This window comes from Vanellus vanellus, assembly GCF_965231255.1.
Source record: "Vanellus vanellus genome assembly, chromosome: 7".
Classification (NCBI taxonomy): Eukaryota; Metazoa; Chordata; class Aves; order Charadriiformes; family Charadriidae; genus Vanellus; species Vanellus vanellus.
In genome coordinates this window covers 19,115,549-19,130,841 of record NC_138912.1, presented here as the reverse complement: position 1 = coordinate 19,130,841, position 15,293 = coordinate 19,115,549, and the positions used below count along the sequence as shown (strand labels likewise).

General features: G+C 37.2%; 1 protein-coding gene across 1 annotated transcript in view; it reads left to right on the top strand.

Annotated features, from left to right (window-relative positions):
* The window catches only part of TBC1D12 (TBC1 domain family member 12), a gene marked incomplete at both ends in the record, with an annotated part of 46,427 nt that overhangs the window by 26,168 nt on the left and 4,966 nt on the right, over window positions 1–15,293 (top strand). Inside the window, 6 exons of the mRNA XM_082486651.1 lie at window positions 6,554–6,669; window positions 8,694–8,776; window positions 10,406–10,523; window positions 10,865–10,971; window positions 11,650–11,730; window positions 14,557–14,651. Coding sequence (XP_082342777.1) covers window positions 6,554–6,669; window positions 8,694–8,776; window positions 10,406–10,523; window positions 10,865–10,971; window positions 11,650–11,730; window positions 14,557–14,651 — 600 coding nt within the window. The remainder of the gene's footprint in view (window positions 1–6,553; window positions 6,670–8,693; window positions 8,777–10,405; window positions 10,524–10,864; window positions 10,972–11,649; window positions 11,731–14,556; window positions 14,652–15,293) is intronic.

Below are 15,293 nucleotides of genomic sequence, written 5' to 3'. Positions count from 1 at the left end.
TGGCACTAACCATCAACTCATTAGATACCATTAGTAAAATAAGCAAACAAATAAACTTCACATGAATCTCACTAACAATTTAAAGTGATAGAGTATTGTTTGTCATTGTTCGTATTGCATGTTCATGAATAGCAGGAAATAGGCAATGCTAGAGCTTGACAATAATTTACTTTCTATGTTTGTGCCTCCTTGATTAATGGTAACAGTTGTTAAAAGGCTTAATTTGTAATATTTTTTTAACACCTTGTATTAGCTTTGAAAATGGATATCCTAAAATTTTTATTTTTTCTCTGTCACTAAGTCACAGGCTGTGAACAGTGGCACTTTAGAACTCCGGATGCTTTTAATCACCATTTCTAATAGGAAATTGGAACCCTAGAAAAGTGTAGCTATTGAAACTTTTGCTACCTGTTGTGTCTTCTGTTTGCTGTGACTGGCATCCTTCTGAAATTGGTACACTGCGTGTGCCCATTACTTTGAAAGCTTTTTATGCGATCCCACGCCCTGCGTTAAACAGGACTGGTACAAGTTAGCTTTTTAGTTCTGTGGATCTGTTACTCCGGCTTGGTGAAACAGAGCAGTTAATGTAACTGCTAGTTGATATGTGATGCCTGTGGTTCATGTTGCATGGTCCAGCCACTCTCAGCTCTTCTTTACTGGGCCCAGAAGCTCCTGGCTTCATTCATTTTCTTTGTAAACAACAAAAGATGAAACTTGATGCAACTTGTTAAATATCCAATTGAGGAAAAAAAAATAAAGTAAATGAACAATTGAAGATGGATGGCATTACTTTGAAGAGTTTCTAGGTCAACCTTCCAGTGTTTGTTTGGTGGTTCTCCTGTACTGTGTGAAGATTAGTATTTTTCCCTTCTTCAGTATAGGTTGTTCCTATATTGCCTGCAAGCTAGGAAAGTGTACTGTTCTGTCTGTCCTGATAGGCTCTGGCATTCTTGGTTCTGGGAAAATGTCTAGTTTATGACTCTCAGAATTTTTCTGCTCTTGTTACAAGCGCTTCTTTGTTTTTAATCACCTTGTAACCAGTTCTAGCTCAGCAATTTTAACATTTAACCTGGAGGGGAGACGGATGACAACATTGGAGGGAATCCTTAGGCATTAGCAGAAGTTATTCTTAGATTAGAAAACTAAAAGAAAATTTAAGTGATGTAGGTGGGTGCCCTCTTAAAAGATTCTATTAATGCTTCCATTCTTGGATGGTAACTCTGCTTGAAATGAATGGAAATAATCTTTCTGATGATATTTCTAATTAGCTATACAACATTGTGAAAATAATCACGTAGATGTTTTTAGAGGCCCATCTGCTCCAGAGTGACATGCGCATGTAGAGGGAAGAGAGATTTAAAACCACTTGCAGAATATCTCCATTGTTTCCTCAACAGAAGTCACGATTGATTGAATAAAATCTGTTTCAGTATCAAGCTTAGAATTTTGGGGAATAAAGGGTCTTAAAAGAAACTGTCATACACAGGGTGCATGCTTTGTTTAATTGGAGTATTAGCATGCCTTGACATGTACTTTAAATAAAGGCAAGCCTTAAGATGGTGAAAGTTAATTCAGTGTTGTCCATTAGGTCACTTTCTCCTCCAGTATACATAAACCATAATTGGATCTGTGGTGCTTAATCTGTATAATTGGTACTTTCAGGACTGTGAGGACTTTGACAATCCTTGTAATCCAAGGCTTTTATCACTCATTTCCAGGACTTCAGCTTTTGTTGTTGGGTCCTAGATAGATCAAAACATCTCCTAGCAAGATGCATGTTAAATTTCATGGTCAATATTTAGTCTTTTAAAATTCTATAGTTTGGGCACTGTAGATGCAAGTTTTGTTTTCTAAAATGGAATCATTATGTGCATGCTTAGTTAAATACTTTATTCCCCCAAGCATACACTACATAACTAACTACAACTAATGCTTTTGGAATGCTGCGATGCAGCTGGTTTTCCTTTCTGTTAAGGTAGTTTGCTTAGGTGCTGGAAGAAGCCGCTACGGGCAATGACGCATATGTTACACAGTGCAATCCAGTTGTATTTAGAGATATCTAAAATAGGTCTGAATGGTCTAGCTGTCCTATATGGCTCTTCCTCAGAATGATGAAAGAAACTTCAGTTTTGTATGTTTTCCACTTAGGTATCGGAAAGGTGCAGGCAATAAAGACCTCTGCAGGTTTATTTTTCTTTTGTTTAAAACACAGGGGGATTTTTTGGTGTAGTGTTTTTCTTTTTTCCTTTTTTTTTTTTTTTTATAAAGAAGACAGTTTCTTCTTAAGCACAAAGGCAGTTTATAAGCAAAAGGCGTTTTTCCCAGACCCATTTATGTGTTATCTGTCTGTAGGTTAATAGGCTTATTATATGTATTTCTGTAGGAATAAATACTGGAAATACAAGTTCCTCCACATATCAAAGTGCTCTTAAATATATTGTTACAGCGTTTTTCAGGAAAAACATGCTTTCAGCCTTTTACCAGGTTAATTATCAGCGGTAGATGAGATTAAGGTTCCAACCTTAATAAGGAGATAACTTTTCTTACTTTCTATTAAAGCTCAGACTTATTTTTCTTTATTTTGGGATTGTGAAATGTTCCATAACTTTCAATAAGTATCAGATATGCTGCAATAAAGAATTTAACAACATTCTGTAACTGGACCCATACATGTGACACTTCCAAAATTTTTTTTTTTTTACATAAACTGGTCTTACATAGATTTGAATCTTAGCTGTCAACTGTTCTGTCCTCTGGCATATGCCCTGCATGTTAGGCATTTTACAAGACATTTGACTTTAAATTGCATTTTTACTTTGTTATGGAAGAGCATTAGCTCACATCTTTTGAAGTGAAATTCCATGTCAGCTCAAGCCTTTTATTCTTTGCTGAGAATTTTAGGTTCTGTATCAAATGCATGGTTAAGGCTATTGGATTCTTTACATCTAGTTATACAAAATATTCCAGAAAAAATGAATATTTTAGCGGTACAAACTAGTGAGTTACATGCATGTCTGATGGTTCTGGGATCCAGTCTTCAAATAAGTTTTTGAGAGCACAGCCACCTTGAGGAAGAATCATCTTCCATTGGGAAGTTCAGATACTCTGGAATGTATTCAGTTTTGGGGAATGTAGAGTCATGACGGTTTGAGCTTGAAGCTATGCTGATTTCTGCGTTGACTCTTTCTAGCAATGCTTACTGTTTTCCCTCTTTGTGCATGTTTTGGCTCTCTGTGCATGTGTTCTTTTCTTGCAAAAACCATTGTTCATAAAGTATACTTGCCTCCAAAAACAGTTGGGTGATGAGTTCTGCCTCTTGTGGAAATCCCTGTTGAAAATTCCCTCCTCCCCACCCCTTTTCTCTGTTGCTTTGGAAATAGTATATTGGTTCTTAGCATGTGTGATAGCCAGAAGTGCTAGCACCATTCAAATGTGTTGCTTGTAATAAAAAGGTGAGAGTGACTTCATTTCTAATGTCCACCTTGCAATGCTTTTTTTATTTAACTTGCATACATATGAGGTGTGTAGGAATGTTGAAAAGGTTGGTACTGTTTGAGATTCGTCATCTCTGACCACTAAATAAACTTGATTTTGTGGCTTCTGTTACAAAGTACTGGAAAGTGTGAAAGTAAATCAGAACTTCTACCAAGAATATGAGGAATGGCATTGCTACTGTACTGCAGGCTGGCTGCTGACCCTCCGGGGGCTATCACGGGATGCATTCCAAACTTAAGAATATGCTGGGGTAGCCTGTGGTACAAAGCATTGCAGGAGTACCTATAATGTCTCTATGGTTTTAGGTGGAATTAAATAATTTTAAGCTTAAGAATATGTATATTCATTCGTACAGTGGATGTTAGTTTCCCGATTTATTTTTTTTTTCCTCATGCTTACATGGATTACAACAGAATTCTACCAGTCCTATATGTCCAGTTGTTCAAGATACTTGTTTGAATGTGCTGAATGATGTTGGGTGGATATAACTTTCAATCAAAAGTTATCTTGGGAATTAACCTTCAGGAGAGGAGTATGTTCTAGGAAATCTGTATAACCACTCTTCTTGGCTGGAGACTTAGAAATATTTAGAATTAAGTTGTATGTAAGAACAGTTGGCTAGTAACTTTTAAGTCATTGTGTTTACAAAGAATTAGGTTTTTAGTGTGAATGTATGTGTAAATGCTGAAAGCAAACAGTTGCTCGCTCCTTTTCTTTACAAGGTACACATTTGGGCTTTTTTTTTTTTTTTTTTGAAGACAGAAAAGCAACAGAGCTTCTCCTTTAGTTGAAATAGTAGGCTGGTTGCTCTAGGTTTGTGCCTGTCTTTCCAGGGTGCTACCAAAATAAATTGGTAAATTAATTGGTACGCTGCCATGGAGCAGAGTATGATACAGTGGGTAAAGGATGGATAGCTGAAGACTTGGGAGGGGGGGCAGGGTGAAAACTACTTCAAAAGATACTGAGAATGTTTCAAAGCCATTCTTTGGCTTATTTTGTGGAGGTGCAATCACTTTTTCTCATCAGTTAAACTGTTGTTCTTACTCCCACAAACTAGAAAAAGAAAAGGGCAAGAAGTCCAGATAACTCCTCAGGATCTGGAAAGTATAGTGGCATATAATGCGTATGGCCTTACCACTGAACACATCTGATCTCCGAAGCTAACAGGTTGGGCCTCGATCGTACTTGGATGGAGAAACCACTTGAGAATACCGGGTGCTGTAGCTTCTGCCTAGCAAGAGTGGAGTCTCCATCCTTGGTGATAGTAAACATCTGGCTGAACAAGGCCCTGCGCAACCTGTTGTAGTTGACCTTGCTTTGAGCAGGGAGGCTGGACTAGATGATCTCCAGAGGGTCCTTCCAACCTTACTGATTCTATGGTAACTTCTTCTTGACATGAGATTAGCATGACATCATTGAGGTTATACTTTTCAGATAATTTACTGTATTATGCCCAATGTGGAAGAACAGAAATTTTATTGGAGGCCATTAAAATGGGTAGGATAAGGAGCTGTTGAGCAGAAAGCTTTATGCCGCCTCAGCGTTGGGCACTTTGTGCCTTCTCTGGCAATCTGAAGCTGCATTATTGCATTTGTGAGAGGTCTTTTTCCAATTTAACTTCATGGCATTCAACTGTGTCCTGAACTTCTAAGCTATGTAATAGCTTTAAAGTTGGCAGCTCTGTTTCTATAACGCTGTCAATGAACACTGAATGGCTAAAGCCCTGTTTCTTCTCCCTGGGAGAACGAACGTGCACAAGAAGCTGTGTATTAGGTATGAGATTCATTTGGGAGCAATTTCTAAAGACTGTTATGTTCGTTGGTAAGATACGTCACGTAATTAGTAATTGGTCAATTCTTTATTTTTGGTGACTTAAACATAAGATATTTTGGTTAAACTGAGATTGAATTTACTTACGCAATTATTAAAGCAACAGATGTACAAGAACAAACTGTCTTTAGATTTAAAAAAAAACCCACAAACTTGTACAAGTTAGAGCTCACTTGGATGTGCTTAAGAATAGAGATGTGTGATCTGTGAAAGTACATTACTAAAATACCTTGAATTTGTTCTTTTAAAAAGATGGTTTTTCAGCTTTAGTATTCTATGTTTGAATTCCAGCATGTGGAAGACTTGCTGAGAAACTAGTATTTAGCCTTCATGCCTAAGGAGAGTGTGAAACCACAAGCTAACTTGGTTTGGGAATAGCTTGAAAGTCTTCTCACAGATAACCTTTTAAGATTTGCTCGATCGTAAGAATGGGTTTCCCAGTAACTTGGCAGTATATTTTTTATTTACAGAGGCTAAAAGAGAGGGAATGTGAGATTTGAAGTTTTCATCTGGCTCTGTCTAGCCTCTTTCTTGAAGACTTTCTCATTTCTGTTCTGTTGAGTTGCTCTTGTGGAAGAAGGAATGGGATTCTTTCTTGCTCAAAATCTTCTGTGTATTAAAGGCTGTTAAATATTTCATTCTAAGTAGATTTCATGTTTTAACCTCAGAAATAAATTATGTGAAACAGTCTTGATGACAACATAACAATATTTATCATTACGAGTATAGTGTAGGTAGTTCTGGATAACGTAGGTTTGGTCATGCTGAATTCTTCAGAAATGTGAGGAGTACCAGATCTAAAGGGTGGCTAGAATCAAAAGTAAAGAAACAGGAAGAGGCACGTGTTCTTGGTTAGTGGTTTTTGGTGGTGGTGTTGTGTTTTGGTGTTTTTTTTTTGTGAACTTCACATGTTACTTAAATATCCTTGTGCATGAATTAGTTTGGGAAGATTATCCTTGGATGCTCAGTAGTAATATTGAAGTAGAATAGATCAAAGATTAAGTTGGTACAAGAAACTGTTTTGTCATTCATCTTTGCTTAGAAGTTCTGGAAAGCTGCACTGCCTTGCTATAAACAAACTTGTAGCGTTAGCTTCTTGCTGTCTTAAATTATTTGATGTATATATTTTTAACGTTATTTAATAAGTGTTCAACAAGTAATAGTATGCTTACTAATTAGAAGTGATGCTGAAAGTTGAAATTTAATTTTTATCAATAATGTTGTTTAGGAATATGAAGCACGGACAGGAAGAATGTATAAACCTCCACCGCCATCAGCAAGACGTAAAAATATTGAATTTGAACCACTTTCAACTACTGCTTTGATTCTGGAGGACCGACCAGCGTAAGTATGATTCTGCTGTGGAACTGATGATGACCGAATTTGTTAGATATGCTTCTGATGAGCTAAACTTCACAAGTCTTACATGAAAGTATCATTGGATTATTCCATCCCAGATAATAGCCTAATACCTGCAGAAGAACCTTTCAATATATTATAGTCTATATGAGGAATTCTGTCTTGCTGTAATGAGGCCGGCCACCAGTTCATTACTGTATATCACAGCTGCTTGTGTTGTGGGCATCCTTAATTAGGAATACTCTTGAAGACTTTTATAGATTTCTTCACTGCCATCTCAGTGCTTACTCCCTTCTCCTTCCCCCGTTCTGGAAAAAATTTCCTAGACCAGTCGGGAAGACTTAACACTGGCAGTTGTCACTTCAGCAAACCTGGACCTGGCTTACCAGACAATTTTTTTAAAAAGAAAAGAAAGAAAAAGCATTAGGTTGGTAACAGCAGGGACAGGAAGAATTGTCTTTGAAACACAAGAAATACCTTCCTGTCACAAATGCTGAATGTGCATTTTGTATCTGGCAACTACAGCTGAATGCTTTGTTGGTACCAAGATGATAGCATTCACTGAAACTGTTCCTTGCCCCTGTTCCAGTTATGTTTTCATGGCTCCTTAAAACGACAGCTGAAGGCCAGGAAGTGGCAGATGAAGATGCAACAAAAGCTGCATTAAGTACAAATAAGAATAGTAATGAAAAATGGGTCATGAATTGGTCAGTATTTTCAGCTATACAGTCTTCAGCAATTGGTAGGAAAGAGGAGGACCTGCTGACTGGGAACACATGCTGTGAAGAAAGCAAATGGAATAAAGCCTTCCAATTGCACCTTGAGAAAGCTGGTGATGGAACTGTTAAATGTTTGCTCTAATCAGTTCCAATTAGGAAATGGAAAATAGAACATACAGTGTTTTCTTTGATATTCTCTCTAGTGTATATAAGCTCATTCAGTGTTAAGACAGAAATATCCTGAATGGAGGTACTGATTGCTATGATTATTTTTTTTTGTAAATACATCATTTCTTTTACCGTATGATGGAGAGTAAGATACGCAGTAACTGGTTGGCTGATTCTTTTCTCTACTTTCAAAATATCACAATTCACAAACTAACATAAGTATGTTTTTACAAATGACGCTTCCACTTGTTTTAAATTGGAGTGCTATCCCAAGTGTGTAATGTGGTGCCACAATTTCATCCTTGAAAACACATTCTCTCACTTCTCTCTCACTTCCTGGAAATACTAATAAAGTTATCTTTTCTGCTTGTATAAGAGGAGATGAAAACTCTTTTGTGCATATTAAAATGACAAAACTGTCTTCTGTTCATTTTCAACCAAAGTAGACTAGAGATTGGGTAAAAAACTGAGACCAAACATTGTGTTCTGATTTTTTTTATTTTTTTATTTTGAATGAGTCTGCTTGGTCAAAAGGAAGTTTGTGTTTGGCAATTAGGGCATCACTGTGCAGCCAAAAACCAAACACATTTTAGGGTGGTGAACTTGTAGTTCTGCATTACGCTTCCTTGGCTTTAGCTGTGACATAAATGGGGATCTATCCTTTCTTCCTTTGGTAAACCTGTCTTCTCTTGTGGGAGTTAAACCTTTACCTTTTACTGAAAATACATCATCGTGAATTTCATAAGAACAAATGGAGTATTGATATGCAAGTATATTTAATGATTAAAATATGCACGTGCAGAAATGCATTGGAATAAACAACTTTATATGGAATATCAGTATTTCCCTTTTGTCATTTCATGCAAACTTCATTTGAGCATTGTTCCAGATGTTCAGCAAATCTAATAACTCTGCTTTGGGGGAAGCTATAGTAGAACTAATGAACAGATGCAGTAAACATCTGGTAGTTCTGAATAAGTTGGTCCTCTACCGCTGTTACTGAAACACTGGTAGTGCGACAACCCTAAAGCTCACCTTAGAGAAAAGCCAAATTAAAACCTGTTTTGAAATGGTTCAGAATGTCATTTGTGTGTATTGAATTCAGGAACAACTTGTTTTCAGAAATCTTCCTGCCAAATCGGTGGAGGAGGCTTTACGTCACCGACAAGAATATGATGAGATGGTGGCAGAGGCAAAAAAACGAGGTATGTTAACCGCCAGTAATCACTATAATTCTTTTTCACTGTGCAGCAAAAATAAAGTAATTTCTGACTTGTAGGCTAGTAGGTACAGTAAAGGAAGACCTTGTTTAATATCTGGGTTATTTTCTGGTACATGTGTGCACGCATTGTGTACATATGTGAACTCAATTATCAACTTGCTTTCTTATTCCACTAACTAGGTTCAGAATTCAGTTTAAGCCTTTCCTTAATTTTTAAGTACAAACTTGATTAATTTTTAAACTACATGTCTAACGTGATCAGCTAGACACTTTCTGGGTACTCGGACCCTTTTTTTCAAGCTGTGTTGCTGCCATTGCCACTGAGACCCAAAGTATAATAAAGCTGACTGCTTAAAGATCTGGTTTTTAAGAGGAATTTGAGATCAATTTCAGTGTGAAGACGGGTGAAAACTTTGGGTTTTTTTCCAACCAGCTTTACCTGTGTAAACCTTCCTACTCCCACTAGATCTGTTTTTCAAGTTAAACATATCTGTAGCATCTGGTACTATGTCAATCTATGAATAGTTGTTGAGACTACTTCTGTAGTCTCACGCCTAGTGTTCGGGGAATAAGCTATTTTAAGAACCTGCGCTGCATGTTTTACTTGGCTGTTGTCAGAGATATAAGCTCTGAACTGATTGAGCCCCTATGGATCTGTGGCAGCTTACTCTGGAAGACATAATAAGAAATCCAAGGCATTTGACAACTCATTTCACTTTTCTCTTGTGGTGTGCGTTTTGTAAGATGCAATCTGCGGTCCATGTTCTCTGTCTGCATCTTTGGAGGGTCAGCCATGTGTAGTGTTTCAGTACATGTGCCCTAGTATTCATTATATTAACTATTGCTACACACAAAGCTTCAGTAAAAACTTAATGAAGCTGGTCAGCTGTATCAGGCTGACCCATACCAGGGATGGCACGTTCACTCCGTTGATGTCTAATGCACCCATAAATAGAAAATGTCTTGCAATTTCACAGTGGTTCTTAGTGATGTCAACATAGCACTGCTCTGTCTTTCTTTTAGCCTTTTTAGTAAAAGGGATCTGCAAATGATCCCTTTTTAACAGAAGGCAGAATACTTTTCTCTCGTTCAGCATTGTGGCTTTGTCTCAGATCTTTAGATCCTCTTTCCAGAAAAGAAAATACGTAATCCTTCTGGGTGGAAGCTTCAGCAAAATTTGAATAATTTTAAAATGGATGTGGAATGACACTTTTGAATAATAATTGTATCTATAATTATTTCTGATTTGCCTAAGTAACAAGTAAGGTTTTGGTAGAACGTGGTGTGAAATTCATTATAGGAAAAACAGCGCTGATGATGTGCTTGCTTTTTAGTCATTCTGTGTCCTGCAGAAAAAAGTGCTAAGAGTTTTCTAGCCAGATTTTTGATTGTCTAAATCGCTTTGTATTTGAGTAACTTAAAGATAGCTCAAATTAAAAAATTTCCTGAGAAATACACCTACAATCAACAGAAATAGTCCCAGCTAGCTCATGCACAGCTGTAATTTGCCCTTGATCTCTTTCAGGCATCATCTAAATAATTAGATAATAGCTGAATTATTTACCTAATAATTTATATACTAATATAGAATTATTAACGTTACACTTAACAGAAATTAAAGAAGCACATAAAAGGAAAAAAATAATGAGAGAGCGTTTCAAGCAAGAAGAGAATATTGCTAGTGCTATGGTGATTTGGGTCAATGAAATACTACCTAACTGGGAAGGCATGTAAGTAAATTTCTGTTGTGTAAATGAGGCAAGGCTGGCTTGCTTCTCCTCTGGAAACAGAGGAACCACATACCTTATTTTCCTTTTCCTTTCTGTTTTGTGAAGAAGTCGGTTCTTGTTGCCATGATATAGTGTGAGCTCATTACAGAGCAACATGAAATGTGCTTTCTGGGACCTTAATGTTTTGGGGTTTTTTTAATGGGGCTTCAGAATAAGCAGAGATCCTTGAATATTGATTTGGGAAATAGTATGTTATTGTGCTTCTGAGTTGCCCAGTGACTTTTAGAAAACAAGATGTGCAATATGTGCCTTTTTTTTTTTTTCCTGCTTCCCTGTCCTAGGCGTGCTACCCGAAGAGTTCGAGAGCTGTGGTGGCAGGGATTACCCCCGAGTGTACGTGGGAAGGTTTGGAGTCTAGCTGTGGGAAACGAATTAAATATCACTCCTGGTATGCCTTAACAGATCACATTTTAATGCAAAATTAAGTTGGTTATTTTCAAAGAAAAATTTAAACTTTTGTTAAAATAATATATATGGGTATATTTGCTTCTTGAAGAACTGTATTTCACAACTTTAGTAACAGGTGTTTTTTACAATTAGACATCATAGCCTGGTAAATTATTGAAATAACTAAGGTTCAAAACCTGCTTACCAAAACATTTTAGTCTTATCAGATTCAAGGTGATGCTCCCCCCCCCCCCCCCCCCCCCCCCCAAAAAAAATAATTTTTGTGTTTAAAATTGAGAATTTGTAGCTTTGCTTTCTTAAGGGTGTGGAAAGGGGAATTGCTTTATTTCATAACTAATGATTTTAATGAACTGGAAGTGTTCTAGCCTATTCACAAAAATAAAAATCTGAATTATGTAAGACACGATTTCCCTCTTGTAATTTGCACGTTCACCACAGAAGAAAGCATAATACAGTGCATGCTATAAAACTGCATGTAGTGGTACTCCAGTGGTTAGCGGTAACCATCTAATAGATTCTCCCCCTGCCCCCAGTGGTTAAGATGAAACCGAGCAACAAAACCAAAGCCAAGAATAGTTAGTGTGCTTTTGTTTTGGATGGGTGCTTTTTTTACTTACCTCTTCTTTTTTTTGTTGTTGGTTTTGTTGCTTTCTTGCAGAACTTTATGAAATCTTCTTGTCGAGAGCTAAGGAACGATGGAAAAGCTTCAGTGAGACAAGTTCTGAGAATGACGTAGAAGGTGAGATCACCTGAATGCTAGACAGCCTCCTATTCACGTCTACAATCCCAAGAAGTCTCACGAGTTCAGCTGCAATTGCAGCATTAGGAATACTTGTTGAAAGTGCTCTGAATCATTCCCTACTTATACGTTTGCTTTCTCATAACAAGTCAGTGAGTGAAAGGCTTAACGGTATTTACTATATCAATAAAAGATGCATGAAAATATCGCATGTGCTAGTTCACTTGCAAATGAATGTGTTATCCTCTGAATTCCTGAAATAGCAGGGGTAAGATCTCATGAAAATTGTAGATGAAATACAAAACGAAGAAATGAGAAACTAAATTACAGTATGTGTTACTGCTTAGCTGTGCTTAGATGGTTCTTATGTTGGTATCCCTTTCACAATTTTGGGAAAGAAAAAAATTATGCTCTATTTCTTGATTATGGAACTGAGAGGTGAAGAATGTGTAACACTACACATTTCAGATCCCACTTGGGTTTCCTTGGCTGCCCAGATGGCCTTTACTCCCAAATCTATTAAGTAGGGATGTTAGCGTGCTTGTATGTATAATGGAGTATTGTCACCGGCATATTGCTGTCTCCTGTGAGTATTCTTTCCATTAAAAATAGCATCAATGATGTTTTTAATGGTGGATGTATCTTTGTTATAAACGTTAACTCCTTGTGCTGTTAACAGTTACTTTTTTAAATGCTGTCATATGCAATACTGTCGGTACCAGCTGCTATGAAATAACTATTTATTTTTTTGAGTTGGTCTCTTTTTTTGGGAAAGAAAACGGCATTGTAATGCAAGGAGTACTTTCTTCGTTTGCGCTTGCCATAGCCAGTCCTAACTGGCTACTTTGACTGTAAATTATTCGGGCCTTCCTTAGGCTACCTCTGTGACTCATCTGAAGTTCTGAGACAAACTGTTTATAAGAAATTCTGTGTGTACATGACTGTAAATATGCTTATCCTTAGAGAACGCTTGCAATGCCCCTTGGTTTGTGAGGTCGCGATTTGTTTGTTCTTTTGTTGTGGTGGTGTGGACTGAGTGTGGAGGGGAAAGCGTAGGTACCTTATTTATTTTGGAGATGTAGCAGTTCTGGATGGGAATGAAAGGGGGAAGGGTCCATTTTGATTATTAGATTTTCTGGGAAATGTAGTAATAAGGGAGAACTTAGAGTAATAGGACTTTAATGTCAGGTTGCGAAGCAAGCCAGCCCACTGTGCCTATTACTAATCTTTGGTAGCAAAGTCTGGAAGATCAATTATTTTAGCCTCATTTAACATATTTGAGTAGTTCTGAGAGTGTTTCCTGTTCAAATATCTCTAACACTATTTTGGCAGCTAAACATTAAAGTGTGAAAAGTATCCTTTTTTTTGTCTTGAAGATAAGACATTTGTCAACAGATAAGTTATCTGTCAGATCTGTTCAAAAGGCCCCCGGCAGCTCCTCTTTTGCAGTTCACAGAAGTGAATTTTTTGTATAAATCCAGAGTTTCTTGTGCTTTGTGTTGTAGATTCTCATCTTCTTTGGGAATCACTCTAAATGGATACTGCCCCAAATGAAACGACCCCAAATTATCCAATGTAATGCCTGTTCCTTTTGAAAGAGAAAGGAGGGATTAAGCAGCAGTTCTTGAACTTTTTATTTTAGATTGTGTTATGGTCTTTCTCTGTAGTAATAATTGCCCTCTTCCTCCCAAATTCCCCTAACGCAGCCTGCAGCAGTCCCGCTCACTCCTGAATGCAACTATCGTAGTTTTAATAGGACTGGAAGGAAATGCTGCTTTCCAGGCTTCAGCAGAGCAGGTTTTGTTTCGCCTATTCATCAAATTCTGTGATTGTCTGCTTCCCAGGTGGCCCTTGACTGGTTTAAGCCCTCTGAAAGAGCCTTTTCCCCCAGTGCCACATGTATTTTTCTCCTCACTATCACTAGTGTTTGCATCATGTCCCTACATAGAGGATAGAAGAGAGATAACTCAAGGGCTGGCTGAAATTCTTCTGGAGGTTCTTGAGTGAATGCTGCCTTCTTTCCTGCTGTTTGAAGAATGCCAGTCCTACGGATGAAAAAAAAAAAATCTGCGTCAAATGAGAGCTGACGAGAGCTCAGAAGTAATGTAACTTATGCAGATCATAACTCTGTGGTCAATTCTGGAAACTTCAGTGAAGTTTCTCTGCATATTTTAGTTATCTTCAGTAGAAGTGGGACATGAGAAATGCATGACTGAAAGGAATAGGCTTGACTTTGCAGGTGAAGTAGTACTGGCTTCTTGCAATAATGACATAATTAATCCTTTTTTCCTCTAGTGTCTGTAGTATATTTCAATGCTGCTGGTTGAAAGGAGCCACCAAATGAGCTGATTAGGAATTAAAAATTTGAAAAGTGAGATCCCACTGGATCACATTTAGATCAAGAGCAGGGCTTGCACTCTCTGCTCTTGAACAGACTCAGTAACTCAAGTCACAGTAGAATATAAGAAAGAAAACAGGTTTTTGAGGACTGGGCTGGGCAAAGTTTAAATTTTAGTGAATGCAAGGCTGGTCGGATCCTGGATAGAGGGTTATACAGAAGTAAAAGGTAACCTGTTGGTTTTAAGTCTGAATGGTGTAAAGAATGAGTAGACAGGTAGTAATTACTGATTGTTTCCCTCACTTTTTGGAGTTGATGGCATATACCAGGTATCAGTGGACAGCACTATAGACGTGCATTCCAAGAATTAAAACTAGGTGACTTTTTTTTCCTTACATCTTAAATGTCTTTATGTGCCTATGGCAGTTTTATTCTGAAGTCTGTAAAATTTATCTGTCAGTTTTAACAAGTGTTGGTTTTGCTTGCAGATGCAGTTGCATCTGTTGCTGATCGTGAGGCCAGTCTGGAGCTAATTAAGCTGGATATATCACGCACATTTCCATCCCTGTATATTTTCCAGAAGGTGAGATTTCTGTAACTTAGTTACGACAACTTTAAACTTCTGAATAGTTAACCAAGAAAAGGAACTTGGCTGGGTAAAGATGGAATACTTTTTAGAAGTTATTTATGTAACACAACAAAAGTAAGATTAGTTCTTTTCTACATACAACAGCAAATAGTCATATCTCCTGGTTTTGTTGTTTTTTTTTTTTTTTTTTTCCATGAGAATAAAGTAAGGACACTGTGCTGGACTATAAGGCTTTTTCTCCTGGAAAAAACGCATGTGATTCCTATTAATGTTTATGAAATTACATGCAAAAATGAGAACAGTAGCACTGCTTCTACAGAAATATTGATGTATTTTAGTACACATTTTCAGGCTTTATGATTTTTATACAGATACAACATATATGCAGACACATGTATATAAAGTAGCATGCACTATCGTAATACAGTAACTTGTGTTACTAAAAATCAAAACATCCGCTGTCTCTGAAAAAGATAAAACCAACCTGGATGTGTACCAGATATCCTCACTTTCTGTTATGTACTAATTTCCACTGCATTGGTCTGTTACTTTTCCTTGAACATCTCAAAAGCATACATGGTAACGCTTAGAGTAAAAACTGGTATTATACTAGATCTGAACAAAGCAATAATTCAC